The sequence below is a fragment of the Humulus lupulus genome, chromosome X (assembly GCF_963169125.1).
Source record: "Humulus lupulus chromosome X, drHumLupu1.1, whole genome shotgun sequence".
NCBI lineage: Eukaryota > Viridiplantae > Streptophyta > Magnoliopsida > Rosales > Cannabaceae > Humulus > Humulus lupulus.
This window is the reverse complement of record NC_084802.1, coordinates 19,525,790-19,540,185: the sequence shown is the minus strand read 5'-3', so window position 1 is coordinate 19,540,185 and position 14,396 is coordinate 19,525,790. Positions and strand designations below refer to the sequence as shown.

At 33.6% G+C, this 14,396-nt stretch overlaps 1 protein-coding gene across 1 annotated transcript; it reads left to right on the top strand.

Annotated features, from left to right (window-relative positions):
* The first annotated feature begins 626 nt into the window (after positions 1 to 626).
* On the top strand, positions 627 to 5,975 carry LOC133803405 (stearoyl-[acyl-carrier-protein] 9-desaturase 6, chloroplastic-like). Its single transcript, XM_062241441.1, has 2 exons — positions 627 to 1,226; positions 5,239 to 5,975. Exons 1-2 carry the CDS (start codon positions 660 to 662, stop codon positions 5,629 to 5,631), a joined length of 960 nt encoding a protein of 319 aa, XP_062097425.1. The 5' UTR covers positions 627 to 659; the 3' UTR covers positions 5,632 to 5,975.
* The last annotated feature ends 8,421 nt before the right edge of the window (positions 5,976 to 14,396 follow it).

Below are 14,396 nucleotides of genomic sequence, written 5' to 3'. Positions count from 1 at the left end.
CAAACCTCCTCAAGCCCAATTAATGTATATTATGTATATACACATGTATTATTTCTCAAAGATGGTGGTATTACTCCTTCCCCATGAGTCTTTCCTGGTAGGTCGTGTGGGGTTGGTAATTATAAATAAAATTGAGAATAGTAACATGTTTTGTATTACAATGTATATATATATGTGACATGATATTAATAAAAAAAATGTTATTGGAGGGAGATACAATAATTGTACTTTTTCTTTGTATACCTCTTAAATGCAAAATTAAACAATACGAAATATATATATTTTCTTAAAAAAAATTAATACTTAGAAACGAAAGTCTACTGTGGTGGCATAATGGACATGAAGAGGGAAGGGAATAGTAGTAATACAGTACAATTCAAGGTGGTGGCAAAAATAATAATGCTCCTAAAACTAACGTGGGATTTCAGTAGTCTAATCCGAAGTAATTATCTTTCAATTATGGATGGGCCCAAGTCCAAGAGTAGTTTCGTTGTTATAACCCACCATCTGTACCAAGTACGTACTTAGTAATAATAATAATAATAATAATAAACACTGGCATTACTCGTAGTTATAAACGACGAAACAAAGGCCGGAGTATTGCTCATTCTTCATACTATTTTTGCCCTAAACACAAACACAAACTCAAAACCAAAGCCATGCAGCTACTGGCATCTTCTTCTTCTTCTTCTTCCATAAATCTTCCATGGACCCCAAACTCACTCCAAGTCTCCGCCGTGGCCACCCCACCTCCGCCGCGGAAGCTCCATCGAACCCACTCGATGCCACCAGAGGAAGAAGAGGTGTTCAAGTCGCTAGAGGGCTGGGCCACCAAATCCATTCTCCCGCTACTAAAGCCGGTGGAAAAGTCCTGGCAGCCTCAGGATTTCCTACCGGACCCGACAAAGCCCGATGATGAATTCTTGGATCAGGTCCGTGCATTACGTGATCGGACGGCTGAGCTTCCAGATGAGTATTTTGTTATGTTGGTTGGGGATATGATCACGGAGGAAGGTTTGCCTATGTACCAGACCATAATGAACTCCCTTGACGCTACCAGAGACAAGACTGGAGTTTGCTCCAGCCCCTGGGCTCAATGGACCCGTGCCTGGACCGCCGAAGAGAATCGCCACGGGGATCTGCTTCGAACTTATCTGTACTTGTCCGGTAAGGTCGACATGGTCATGGTTGAAAAGACCATCCAATACCTCATTGGAGCTGGCATGGTGAGTACGTAGTTGTGTTATAAATATTTATATAGTAAATGCCAATTAAAATTCTAATATTTTTAAAATGTTGCATTTTATATCCAATTTTTGTTTGCCGGAAATATACTTAATTTTTTCAAAATGTTACATTTTATACCTAAATTTTTTTACTATAAATATACGTAATATTTTTAAAATGTTGTACTTCTATACTTATTTTTTAAAATTATTTTGAGAAATAATAAGAAAGTGTTGGAAAAATATAGTATTTTAGTTATTTTTAAAATTACAAATTATTTTTACTTTCAAATTAATAAAGAAAAATTAAGATTAATAAAATTAATTCAAATAACTAAACTTATATTTCTCTTTCACTTTTTTTTTTAAAACAAAATTATATTTTAAATTGATGAAAATATATAAGTTTTTAATTATTTTAAAAAATATTTATTAATGTTTAGTTTAAAATAATTATTTTGAGAAAAAATAAGAAAGATATAATAGTTTAAAATTTTAAAAAATAATTAAAGTCGTATATTTTTCCTTCATTTTCTTTTTATTTATCAAAATAATAAAAAATAAATATAAAAGTGCAACATTTTAAAAATATTGAGTATAAAAGTGTAACATTTAAGATATTTGAATATATTTACAACAAAAAAAAATTGGGTATAAAAATGCAACTTTTAAAAATATTAGGTATTTTAGCTTTCATTTACTTGTAAATATTAAAAAGTTGGTATTGGTAAGAATTTTTTCTGTATTCAGTACACACATAGTTGTGATCTATTTTTTTTTTATTTAACGGTATATATTATAGTTATAAAAGATCTTTAACAAATTTTTAGAAAATTATGAATAATTTAGAATACTGAAATTATAATCAAAACATCTTTTCATGTGCGCATAAAAAATAAAACAGACATACGTCCAACAAATTATTTGAATTTGAATTTTAATAATTTAAATTATTTAAAATTTCTTAAAAATTTATAGAAAATCTCTTATAAATATAATGTACACGGTCTTATAAAAAAATTGAAGCTACAACTTATCTCTATGTCAGAAAAACAAAAGAAAAGTTCCTACCCAGATATGCAAAATACAGTAACTACTATAATAGGGCATATATATTTCGTTTTCGTTTTCAATATGTTTGAATGTCATTTTTTAATGTGGGATACTCATAATACATTTTATTGAAATCTTTCATAGTACGAACTAATCATATGAGAAGAATCTCATAAAGTTACCAAAGTTAATAATGAATATTGAGATAAGTTAGTATACTGAGTCGGTATATGTCGATCTCATGATTGGATCAGGAAGCAATAATGATATACTATCAATTTTCTCTTCTGAATTATTTAAAATTAAGATATATATCATCATTATATATTATAAAATAAAAATTAACTATTTAGCACCTCAAAAAATTATAATATATCACTTATATAAATCAATATATTATTTCTTGATAAAGAAATAATTTTGAGAAGAAAAATATTTAATAATGTAATTTTACATATTAAACCAATGGTTTTGATTCCGATAAAATATTCGTTAATTTTAGATTATTTACATTTATTCTTATTCTTATTTTGAGTTAAAAAATAGTGATTGGCTTTTTATTTTTAAAATATTATTATTTTTAATTGAGAGTGTCAAAAATATTTTAATTTTTCTTTAAACAATAAAAATTTATAGAGGTAGAAATTATTTTTAATTTACTATTAGAGGTAATTTTGCATACTAAGCCTTCTTATTATTAAGGTGTGTGAAAAGAAATTTTAAAAATTTATGAAGCATTTATTTAGAAAGATGTGGAAAAAGAAAGAAGATGAGTATATAGAAGCATCATTATTAACTTCAACTTAAAAAACATTTTTGCTCCTTAAATTTTTGATACTATTAGATTGTGCCTCCTAAAGTATACAATACAGTCAGTTAAAATTTTCCTCTGAACTATTGATACTATCAAATCGTACCCCCTATTGCGATTTGCATAAAATAATTTGTATTTTTGTCTTTCGAACTTTGACAACTATCAAATTATACCCAATTTAATTATAAAAATTTAAAAATCTATATTTATATATTAGTCCTTAAAAAATTTAAGAAAAAATAATTCAATAAAAGACTAAAATTATTTAAAACTCCTTTTAAATACCTTTAAGTTTTAAAGTATATTTTAAAAGAAAAACTAAATTGTTACAAATGAAAAAAAATTATATATTCCCTTCTTCTTCTTTATTTTTTTTAATATATTTTCTCATTACTTTCTATTTTTTTATTTTTGCTATTTATTCAATAAAATAATTATACAAATTATGTAAAATTCATGGAGATTAAAAAAGTTTGAGGAAAAAAACATGCATATTCATACAAATTTATATATATATATAAATTAGAAAGAAAGATATAAAATATTACATATTCTTATTAGCATAAAATATATAATAATTTAATTACAAATTAAAAAGTTAATAAAAAATTGAGAGTCTACCCATAGGACCTAATTGGGACCGTCAATAATAGATTTGAGTAGAGACAGTGGAACGAAGAATATAGGTGTTGTTTCTTCACACTTAAAAAATAATTTTTTATTTATTTAATTAAAGATTTGATAATTAAACATAAAATAGTGTTTAATATCTTTATTTTTATCTCTTATTATTGAAAATTTTAATTAAAATTCATTAAATTTTGAAAATAATTTTTTTTCACTTTTAAACCGTTTTGACTTTTTATTTCTTCTTTTCTTCAAATTAACACATCATTTTATATTGTTAAATAAATAAAAAAAAAAGTTATCAAACACATTTATTATTTTTTATTTAAAAAAAAATTAATACCAAATATATTTTTATTTTTTTAAAATAAAGTAACAAAAACAAAAAATAATATTTTTATTTTTGTGTTTAAAAAATTCAAAAACAAAAATTTTACCAACACGATCATAATAAAGCCAAAAATTTATTTAAATTTTTTTTCAAAGTGAGGCAGTGTGGTGCTATATTTTGCTTATCAATACTTGTACTATTTATTTATTATAATTAATATATAAATTTTGTTTCTATATATTATAATCATTTTATATATGTACATAAAATAAGATGTAAATATGTTAAACGGGCAGAAAATAAAAAATTTGGACGAAAAAATTGGCTTTGCATAGTTGCCACATTCTAATTTATTTATACTAATAACGCCCCATTTATAAAATTTTCAAATATTTTCATACCTAAATATATTTTGTAAAACTTTCTCATTTATGTTTTTTAATAACATCCAATTTTTTTTATCCATAATAATATAGTTTAAATAATTATTATAATTATCAAATTAATTTATGCCCTTAATCCTGAATTTTCCACCAAAACCCACTCCATCCTTGTTGTTTATATATATGTACTGTATCTATAAATAATTATATGATCTTATCTATCCTACTTTATCAATTTAATTATCACACTAGGTTATCTATTATAATTAATTACGCTATTTTGCGATATAAAAATCTTTAACTGGACTTTTTTCTATTGCACTTGGTATAATACGTCCCCTGATCAATTATTAATTATACCTTCTTATATAATATTTAGATCACCAACATTTAGATTTCAGCATGAAAATCGTTTGCCTCAAAATAATGGATTTTCAAAATTTATTAAAATATAATTCATAATTATTGATTTAAGTAAACAAATCTATTTAAATTTTACATATTAAAAACATATTTTATATATTAAACCAGTGATAATAAATAATTAATAATTGTCTATAATTAATTAAGCTTGGATTATGGAGGTTTATCTATGTAATATAGTTTGGTATTTACTACTAGTTCAAATTGGTAGCTATTAAGGAACTAGATTCATGGTAGCTAATTAATTAAGTAGATTTATACTACATCATATATAGTTTTCAAGTTTGTCTCAAATATTGATAAATGTTTGTTTTATCATCTTAATTTGTATATTTGATAATTGGAATATTTTGATCAATAAAGATGAGTTGTTTTGGATAGAACGTGGGAATGGAGAACAATCCGTACGTGGGATTTGTGTACACATCATTCCAAGAGCGTGCGACGTTTGTGTCCCACGGCAACATAGCTCGCATGGCGAAAGAGGGTGGGGATCCAGTGTTGGCACGCATATGTGGGACTATTGCAGCCGATGAGAAGCGTCATGAAAATGCCTATATGAAGATAGTGGAGAAGTTACTAGAAGTGGACCCCAACGAGGCCATGCTCGGAATTGCAAATATGATTAGGAAGAAGATCACAATGCCGGGACACCTTATGTATGATGGCCGTGATCCCAAGCTATTCGAGCATTTCACAATCCTGGCTCAGAAGCTTGGTGTCTATACAACTAATGACTATGCCAATATATTGGAGTACTTGATTGGGCGGTAGAAGTTGGAAAAGATGGAGGGATTGACTGCTGAGGCTCAGCGTGCTCAACAGTTTGTCTGTGGCTTGGTGCCAAAGATTAGGAGTCTACAAGAGCGGGCTAATGAGCGAGCCTCCAAGGTAGAGCCACTTAGTGTCGAATTTAGCTGGATATTTAACAAGGAGATTGTTTTGTGAGACACAAAATTTATTTGGGGTTTACATGTTAATTTTTAAGTCAAAATTTGTGTGTTTGATTCTAAATATATGTATCTTTATTTATGCTCTACTTGAGATGTGTCTTTGGTTTTTGTGCTTCTAGGGTATTTTAAGAGAAAAATAATTAATGGGACATATGAATGATATATTAAATAATTATTTTTTACTGTTTTTTTTTATTATTTTGCTGAAGATTGTTTTGCTTTATCTTATGGTAGTTTTTTATGGTTGCTATTTAGTATCTTATTGGTTAAGATTTGTCGTTTATACTCCTAGCTATACATTGAATATTATCTAGTACAAATTATTATGAATGAACGAATAAATTGGTGTCCTTGGGGTACTGTTTTCTTCTATATTCTTTTTTCTTTTAACCAAAAATTGAGTACATAAAATGTTAAATTAATTTTAAGCTTCCCAACAAAAATTAAAGATTTAATTATCAACAAATATGCAGAAAATTACACGCAGTACCCATTTATAGTCAACCACTTTCATTTTCACCCACCATTTTAATTTCTTATATTAATACTCAATATTCCAATCAACATACCTATTATACCTCTATCATTTCACAGTTTCCCTCCTAAAAAAAAACACATGTTCAGTCCTCTTTCTCTCCTAAAACATTCACAGCTCAAAGCACTCCAGCAACTCCAGTGATCCTCTACCACTCCAGTGACTCTGTGTGATTTCCTCTACCACTCCAGCGATTCTATTCAAAAGCAACCCATGCACATTTGTGCTCTCTTCCTCCAAGTTCTAGTTCTTTTTCTCTTCCTATCATTGCAACATGTTCTTCATTTTTTATTTTTTCTCCCCATTGGTTGATGAGTATTAATGTTTTTTTATGACCATTTTCACAATTTTGCATGTTCATTTAGTGTAGTTGGGATGATTCATTATTTTTGTTATGTGTACACTTGAATGATTTTCATGCTCTTCATGTGTTTGATGAAATCCCTCAACTAGACTTCATGTTTTTGCTTGTTTGATTATTATGTTTTATTTTACCATGGTACTTTTATAATTTCAATTTGTAGTTAGGTATGTAAAAGAGTTTTCGATAGATCTTGCAATTTTTTTTTTTTTTGTTTGGAAAAGTTCTCAGTTCTATGAAAATTTAAGAGGCTTTGTCATGCTGCCGTCTTTGGGGTGTCTAATGTACATGGAACATTATAAAAGACCTTTCCAGGCTTTATGGCTGGAAAGAGATTGAAGGATTTTCAAAGAAGTTGAGATTATGGGATAAAATCAGATATTGGGTAACAATTTGATCATATAATGTAAACGAGTTTAAGGGCATTTTGTTCTCTGACCTAGTTAGAGACTGTAATTAGTTTCTGTAATTTCCTTTGGTTTTTTGTTTGATGTTGGCGTGTTTTGACTCACACTGTTCTTGTATTATTATTTCCTTATTAATACATATTTATGTTTCTTTAAAAATAAATAGAGCTGCTATAGAATATGGAATTATTGATATTATTTCCCTACATTGAGCTATATCATACTAGGTTGAGCGACACACTAGGAAAGTAGTTTGCATATATAAGTAGAATATGAGATCAAACTACCAATTAGTATGTGTAATTGTCTTGGTGGATTTTTGAAGTAGTAGCTTATTTTTTTTCCTTTTAAACTGTCTTTTGTCATCTAAAATTTATTGAAAGCATGAGAAGAGCTCTCTTCCTACAATATACCTAGGTGCTGAACTCATTTGCTGAGTTTTTTCCTTTAAAGTTGACTTGATACTGTGACACATATATTTGAATATATGTTTTAGTTAATGTTTTGTGTAAACCTCATAGAATTGAAGATGATGGTATATGGTTTATCTTAGTTTCTCTGGTAAATCAATTTCTCATTAGTGCTGGAGATTCTAAATTTATTTTTATTCAAGCATATATGAAATTATAAGGTAATTGCATCTCTCTTCCCAGTATGATCTTAGTTATTTAAAATTTTAGCTGTCCTACATCCCAAATTTTTGGATAAATTTTTGGAACATGGTCTTTGTTTTTGTTATATACTAATTAATTGATTCTCAGCATGCTTCAAGTATTTTGTTCACTTGACAATATGGAATGTTAATGATTTTAGCCAGCTCTTCTCTCAAGTATTTTTTCTTTTTCTTTCCATGCTTGAGTAAGTTGTAGCACAAACTTCAGTCAAACCCGTAGAGTCTAGTTTGCCTCTTTCTTCAGATATCTCTTTGAGCCAACAATTTGGGAATAAGAATAACAGTGTCTATGTCACAAAATCTTGGATGACCATTAAAGAGAAATTGGTGTATGGAGTGGCAATATTTTTACAGTTCAGGGTATATTGGAGAATTTAAATGTGACAAATGACTATTCTGATTATCTATGGTATATATCCGCATTTCATTTGAGTTAAAGATGGACAAGTAATGAATTTCATCCTCGTTATAATTTTTCTTTTGCAATTTGTTCATTTAGAATGTGAAAGGTTGAAACACTAGTTGGATTTTATTTTTTATTAATGAAAGGTATATTTTCATCTGAATATTGCTTAGCTTTTAAGCAAATTTTGTTTGTTCCAACATTTGAGCAGCACAGGAAATGAGAGTTTGCCTCACTCTTTTACTTCACAATCAATCTAAATTGTAAACCACCCATCCTTATATATGGACTACAACTCTAAAAGTGTAACCTATGAGTTACTGAATGTAAACCTATATTTTAATTTTATAGTTTAAAGAGACGTAGTTTAGATTTTAAGCCTAGTGATTTAAATTTTAAGCCTTATGGTTTAAATTTTAAAGAGTTTTAGGTTAAAATTTAAACATTATGTTTTATAATTTAAAGAGACGTGGTTTATATTTTTAGCCTTGTGGTTTAGATTTTAAAGGTTACGTTTTATAGTTTAAAGAGATGTGGTTTAAATTTTAAATGTTATGTTTTGTAGTTTAAAAAGACACGGTTTAGATTTTTAGCCTACTTGTTTGAATTTCAAGCCACGTGGTTTAGATTTTAAGGAGTTGTGGTTTCGATTTTAAACGTTATATTTTATAATTTAAAGAGAGGTGGTTTAAATTTTAAAGGGTTGTGGTTTAGATTTTAAACGTTATGCTTTATAATTTAAAGATACGTGGTTTAGATTTTTAGCCTAATGACTTAACGTTTAAGCCTTGTGGTTTAAATTTTAAATAGTCGTAGTTTAAGTTTTAAAAAGTCATGGTTTAAATTATAAGCCTTGTGGTTTAAATTTTAAAAACTAATGGTTTAAATTTTAAAGAATCGTGATTTAGATTTTAAAGAATTATGGTTTATATTTTATATGGTCGTGGTTTAGATTTTAATCCTAGAGGCTTAAATTTTAAGTCTTGTGGTTTAATTTTTAACAAGCCGTGATTAAAATTGTAAGCATTGCAGTTTAAATTTTCAAGAGTCGTGGTTTGAATTTTAAAGAATCGTGGTTTAGATTTTAAAAGATCATGTTTTATGTTTTTTATGGCCGTGGTTTAGATTTTAAGCCTAGTGGCTTAACTTTTAAGCCTTGTGGTTTAGATTTTAAGTCTTGTTGTTTAAATTTTAGAGAGTCGTAGTTTAAATTTTAAGTCTTTTAGTTTGAATTTTAAAGACTAGTAGTTTAAATTTCAAGAAGTCATGGTTTAGATTTTAAAGGATTGTGGTTGATATTTTATATTATCGTGGTTTTGATTTTAAGCCTAGTAATATAATTTTTAAGCAGTGTGGTTTAAATTTTAAAAAGTCGTGGTTTAAATTTTAAGCCTTGATGTTTAAATTTTAAAGAGTCGTGATTTGAATTTTAAGTCTTGTGGTTTAATTTTTAAAGAATAGTGGTTTAAATTTTACAGAGCCGTCATTTTAATTTTAAAAGATCATGATTTATATTTTATATGACCGTGGTTTAGATTTTATGTCTTGTGGTTTAATTTTTAAGTCTTGTGGTTTAAATTTTAAGAAGTCATGGATTAAATTTTAAGTCTTGTAGTTTAAATTTTAAAGAATCGTAGTTTAAATTTTGACACTGTAGTGGTTAAGAGTGTAATCATTGTACCAAACATGGGTAGTCAAATTACCATCCATGGAATTGTACTTGATGATTTAGTTGCAATGGTTTGGCTTATAGATGTCTTACAAGAAGAAGCTGAGATCCCTATTCCATTTGGTAATATATGATATGTTGGGGACGAGACACATTCCTGCCTTGGCCAAAAAATTTTATCGTGACTTGTCAAGTATAAAATTATTTGCTCAGAGATTTAAAATTTATTTTTAAATGGGTACACTATATTGATATGTTAAATGATAATATGTAGAGTCCATCGACATCAAAACACAAATCCCTATCACCAAGCCCACATTTATCATCAGCTGGATCTCACGTAGTCGTCTCAGCTGAAAAAGCTCAATTAGAACCTTCAATTTGGTTAAATGATGAACAATGGGACAAAATTGATCTTAGTCTAAAATTTATAGTTAAGGAATACTATTCCATTAAAGGAATATATGGGATTGTACAAGTTCCCGTTGACCCAGAGTTTATAGGAGATCGCGAGGCTATCTTCATCACTTCGGAAGACGTTTATCAACCAGCCTCCATGGATAATATTGGATCCTCAGCTATGTTGTTTGGTATGAGGTATGTATCAATTCAAATTGAACTCAATCTGTTATGTAATAACAAACTATAAGAGGAGTTTGCATATATTAGATATTCATCCGTAGTGAAGTAGGTTATGAGATGAAATTGTGTGTTGCAGAGATAACAGGAGGTTGAGAACATGTATGTCTTAGTGAAGAAGGTTCTACAAATTCTGTGTGTTGCGGTGGCTTATGGTTCAGAACATGTGATTAGTGGCCAAAAATACACATTCATTGATTTTAATAGTCAAAATAAATTAAGTTTTAATCAATATTTTCATCGAATTAATATGATTTAATTTATAAATGAGAATATTTAATTTTAATTTAGTTTGTTTTATTTGTAGGATTTAATTAGTATTTTTGGCACTTGGAAACTGTTGACGTGGTTCTTCGCCAACAGGAAATTAAGAAAATAAGAGAAATGAATTAGTGCTTATGTTGAACCGAAATAGATGTATGGTCTTAGAAATGAGTTGGTGACACAAAATACGTTTTTGAGTGGTTCAAAGGTTAAAATCCTTCTACTCCACTAGTCAGAATTATTGCCATATACTGGATATTTGATTACAGGGTATTTCTTACAATAGAGAATCCAACCTCTATTAACTCCCGGGGTCTCCATATTTATAGGAGAAGGCACCTGAGAGTTGGTAAGAAGGTCATCCCGTGACCTTCTTACCTATCGTATCAACTCTGTGACATTCATGATTAATTCCTAAACCTGACACATAAGTGTGGTCAAATCAATAGGTAAGGGGATAATGGGCCGCACAGCCCAACCCAGTCGTGGGTGTCTAAATACGCACGTTCACGCTGCGTGTCCGAGAAGTTAGGGATATATCAGACACATGATGTCTGATATATGCACGTTTACCTTGCGTGGTTGACTTTATAAAGGGTCATAACCTCCAACTCTAGCTCGTACCACGAGCTGGATACTTAACTCGACCTTCGGCCTTCAGAGCCCGGACTCAGTCCTTAAGTAACCAGAGGCGAACCCTTAGGTTACCTCGAGCTAAGGAGGTATGATCTGATGATGTAAGCTCCGGTTTTGGGGGTGCCCACGAGGTAATCATGATTGGGCCGTAGCTCAGCTCGCTAATCAGCCCGAGGGAAAATCAGGGCGTACATCTGCCCCCCAAGCCCCTGCTCGTGGCATACGACGTCGTATAAGGCCACAGTAGGGGCTTTTAGACTTCCCCATGAACTCTTCACATTCCACATTTTACGCAGGCGCCTGATACGTGGAACATCATGGTTGGTGACGGTACGTCTTCCGAGAACCGCATTTAATGGCCTATCCTATGCCCAGCCGTCGTTTCGTATTTCGAGTGGAGGGCCTTGGATCCCACATCAGGGCCATCCAACGGCCCTCTTTACGTGACCCTTTACGTATATAAAAGGGGTGGCCACCCTACGCATGGGCCACCCTTTCATTTGAAATTTCTCAGAAATTCTCTCCTTCTTCTCTCTTCATCTCAGAAGAAAAACCCTCTTCTTTCCGACTACCATTCTCAACGTTCAAGAAGCTTAGGCGTAAGGACTCCTTCAAAGTTTTGGAAACAAACACTCCGACGAAGCTCCCACCTAGGCGACACCTTCATCCACCTCCCAGCCAAACACTCTGTAAGTCTCCTGGCTGTGCATGTTTTGAAAATATTTTTCACTGTAGCTTAGGTAAATATTTACTGTAGCCGTATGCAAGGGTTTACTGGTTTTTGTGGGTATGAAGGGTGAAAGCCTTTTAGGTTAGGGTATTTTTGCTGTAGGAAACCGTTTAGGAGTAGGGTTTACAGGATGCATTTTCTGGGGAAAATTTATGGGTAGGAGTTTTGGTATTTTGGGTGCAAAACCGGGTAGCTTAGGGGACACGCTTCACAGGAGGTTTTGCCCTCCTTCCCTACTGAAACTTTCCTTCCAAGGAAAATTCTATCCTGACCCTCCTGACACACGAATTCTGAGTAATCTGGGATCTGTTAGGAGCACAGGCGCGTGTTCATAGAACCGCGTGGTCTCACTCTCCACAGGCTGGGCTTACCTCAGCTCGTGCAAAGAACACTTTGATTCTTTCTCATGCTTAGGTCGCCTTTTCTGAAATCTTTTCTTTTATTCGCTAGGTGACCAGATGGCACCGAAGAGGAACCCCCCAAAGAAGACCGTCAGCAGCTCGGCCTCCCAGCAAAACAAAGGAAAAGCAGTGATGCCCGACTCCCCGATCCCCAACTTTGGGCCGGCAGTGGAACAGGAGCTCGAGATGGCTCCTGATGCGTTCTTTGAGGCGGAGAGGATCGTCTCAAAGATTACCGACCAGACGAAGATCAACAAAATATTCCTCTCCCACAACATCGGGATGGGGAGAGCATCAGTGATTGCCCGACCTCCTGTAGAGGGCGAGCGGAGCTACGCGCCGCTCGACAAGTCGTTTGCGGCCTGGAGCGGCGAGCATTTTAAGGCGGGGGCCTTCCTCCCGTTGGACCAGTATTTCGCTGACTTCCTCAATTTCATGAGGTTGGCCCCATTCCAACTCCCCCTAACTCTTATCGGTTTTTGGCGGGGTTAAGATATTTATTTTTGAAACACGAGTGGGAGGTCCCCACTCTTGCAGATATTTTGCACGTTTTCTGCCTCAAGGCCAGCCCGGATCAGCGGGGGCGAGGCGACGGGTTTTATTACTTAACCCGATTTCCCAATACGGCTGCGGTCATCGAGCTGCCCAGCCACCCCAACGACTTCAAAGATCAATTCTTTATGTCGACGGGGTTCCGGAACTGCGAGCTCCACTACTTCAATCGCCCTCGTAAGTGTTTTTCAACCTTAGCTCGTAAGTTAAGTACCATATAGCTCCTCCTGTATCCCTTTCTGATTTAGATTAATCCTGCAGCTATCTTTGCGAGGACAGAGAAATCTGTGACCCTCGGGGCCTAATACGAGACACTGGCGGGCCTGCCCCCCAGTGAAAAGGACTACCGCGTGCTCGTGACAGACGAGACGATGGTGGCCTGCAAGCTGATCTTCCCAAATCAGACTCTAAACTTGAGGAGGCCCTGGGGGCTTCCCCTAGCTTGCGATACCAGGCATCATCGTGGAGGAGGTCGCGGGGGGGGGGGGGGGGGGGGTGAAGATGAGGAGGACGAGGTTCCTCTCGTGAGGAACAAGAAGCGGGCGTTGGAGGTCGCCCAAACAGCGGGCGAGGAGCGGGTCCTGTCTGGAGCAGCTGCGGGTCCTTCTGGCCAAGGTAACCCTTATTTGTTTAAGAATTTAGATAGGGCCACCGCAGACCCCCGGCTAGCTAGGTTCAATCCTAAACAGCTCGTCCATCGTCACCGAAGTGATCCGGACCTGGATACAACCCTGCTCCACTGTGTCGACCGGCTTGTATCCAGGTCCGGATCACTTCGGTGACGATGGACGAGCTGTTTAGGATTGAACCTAGCTAGCCGGGGGTCTGCGGTGGCCCTATCTAAATTCTTAAACAAATAAGGGTTACCTTGGCCAGAAGGACCCGTGGCTGCTCCAGACAGGACCCGCTCCTCGCCCGCTATCTTGGCGACCTCCAACGCCCGCTTCTTGTTCCTCACGAGAGGAACCTCGTCCTCCTCATCTTCACCCCCCGCGACCTCCTCCACGATGATGGGCCTGGTATTGCGAGTTGGGGGAGGCCCCCGAGGCCTCCTCAAGTTTAGAGTCTGATTTGGGAAGATCAGCTTGCAGGCCACCATCGTCTCGTCTGTCACGAGCACGCGGTAGTCCTTTTCACTGGGGGGCAGGCCCGCCAGTGTCTCGTATTAGGCCCCGAGGGTCACAGATTTCTCTGTCCTCGCAAAGATAGCTGCAGGATTAATCTAAATCAGAAAGGGATACAGGAGGAGCTATATGGTACTTAACTTACGAGCTAAGGTTGAAAAACACTTACGAGGGCGATTGAAGTAGTGGAGC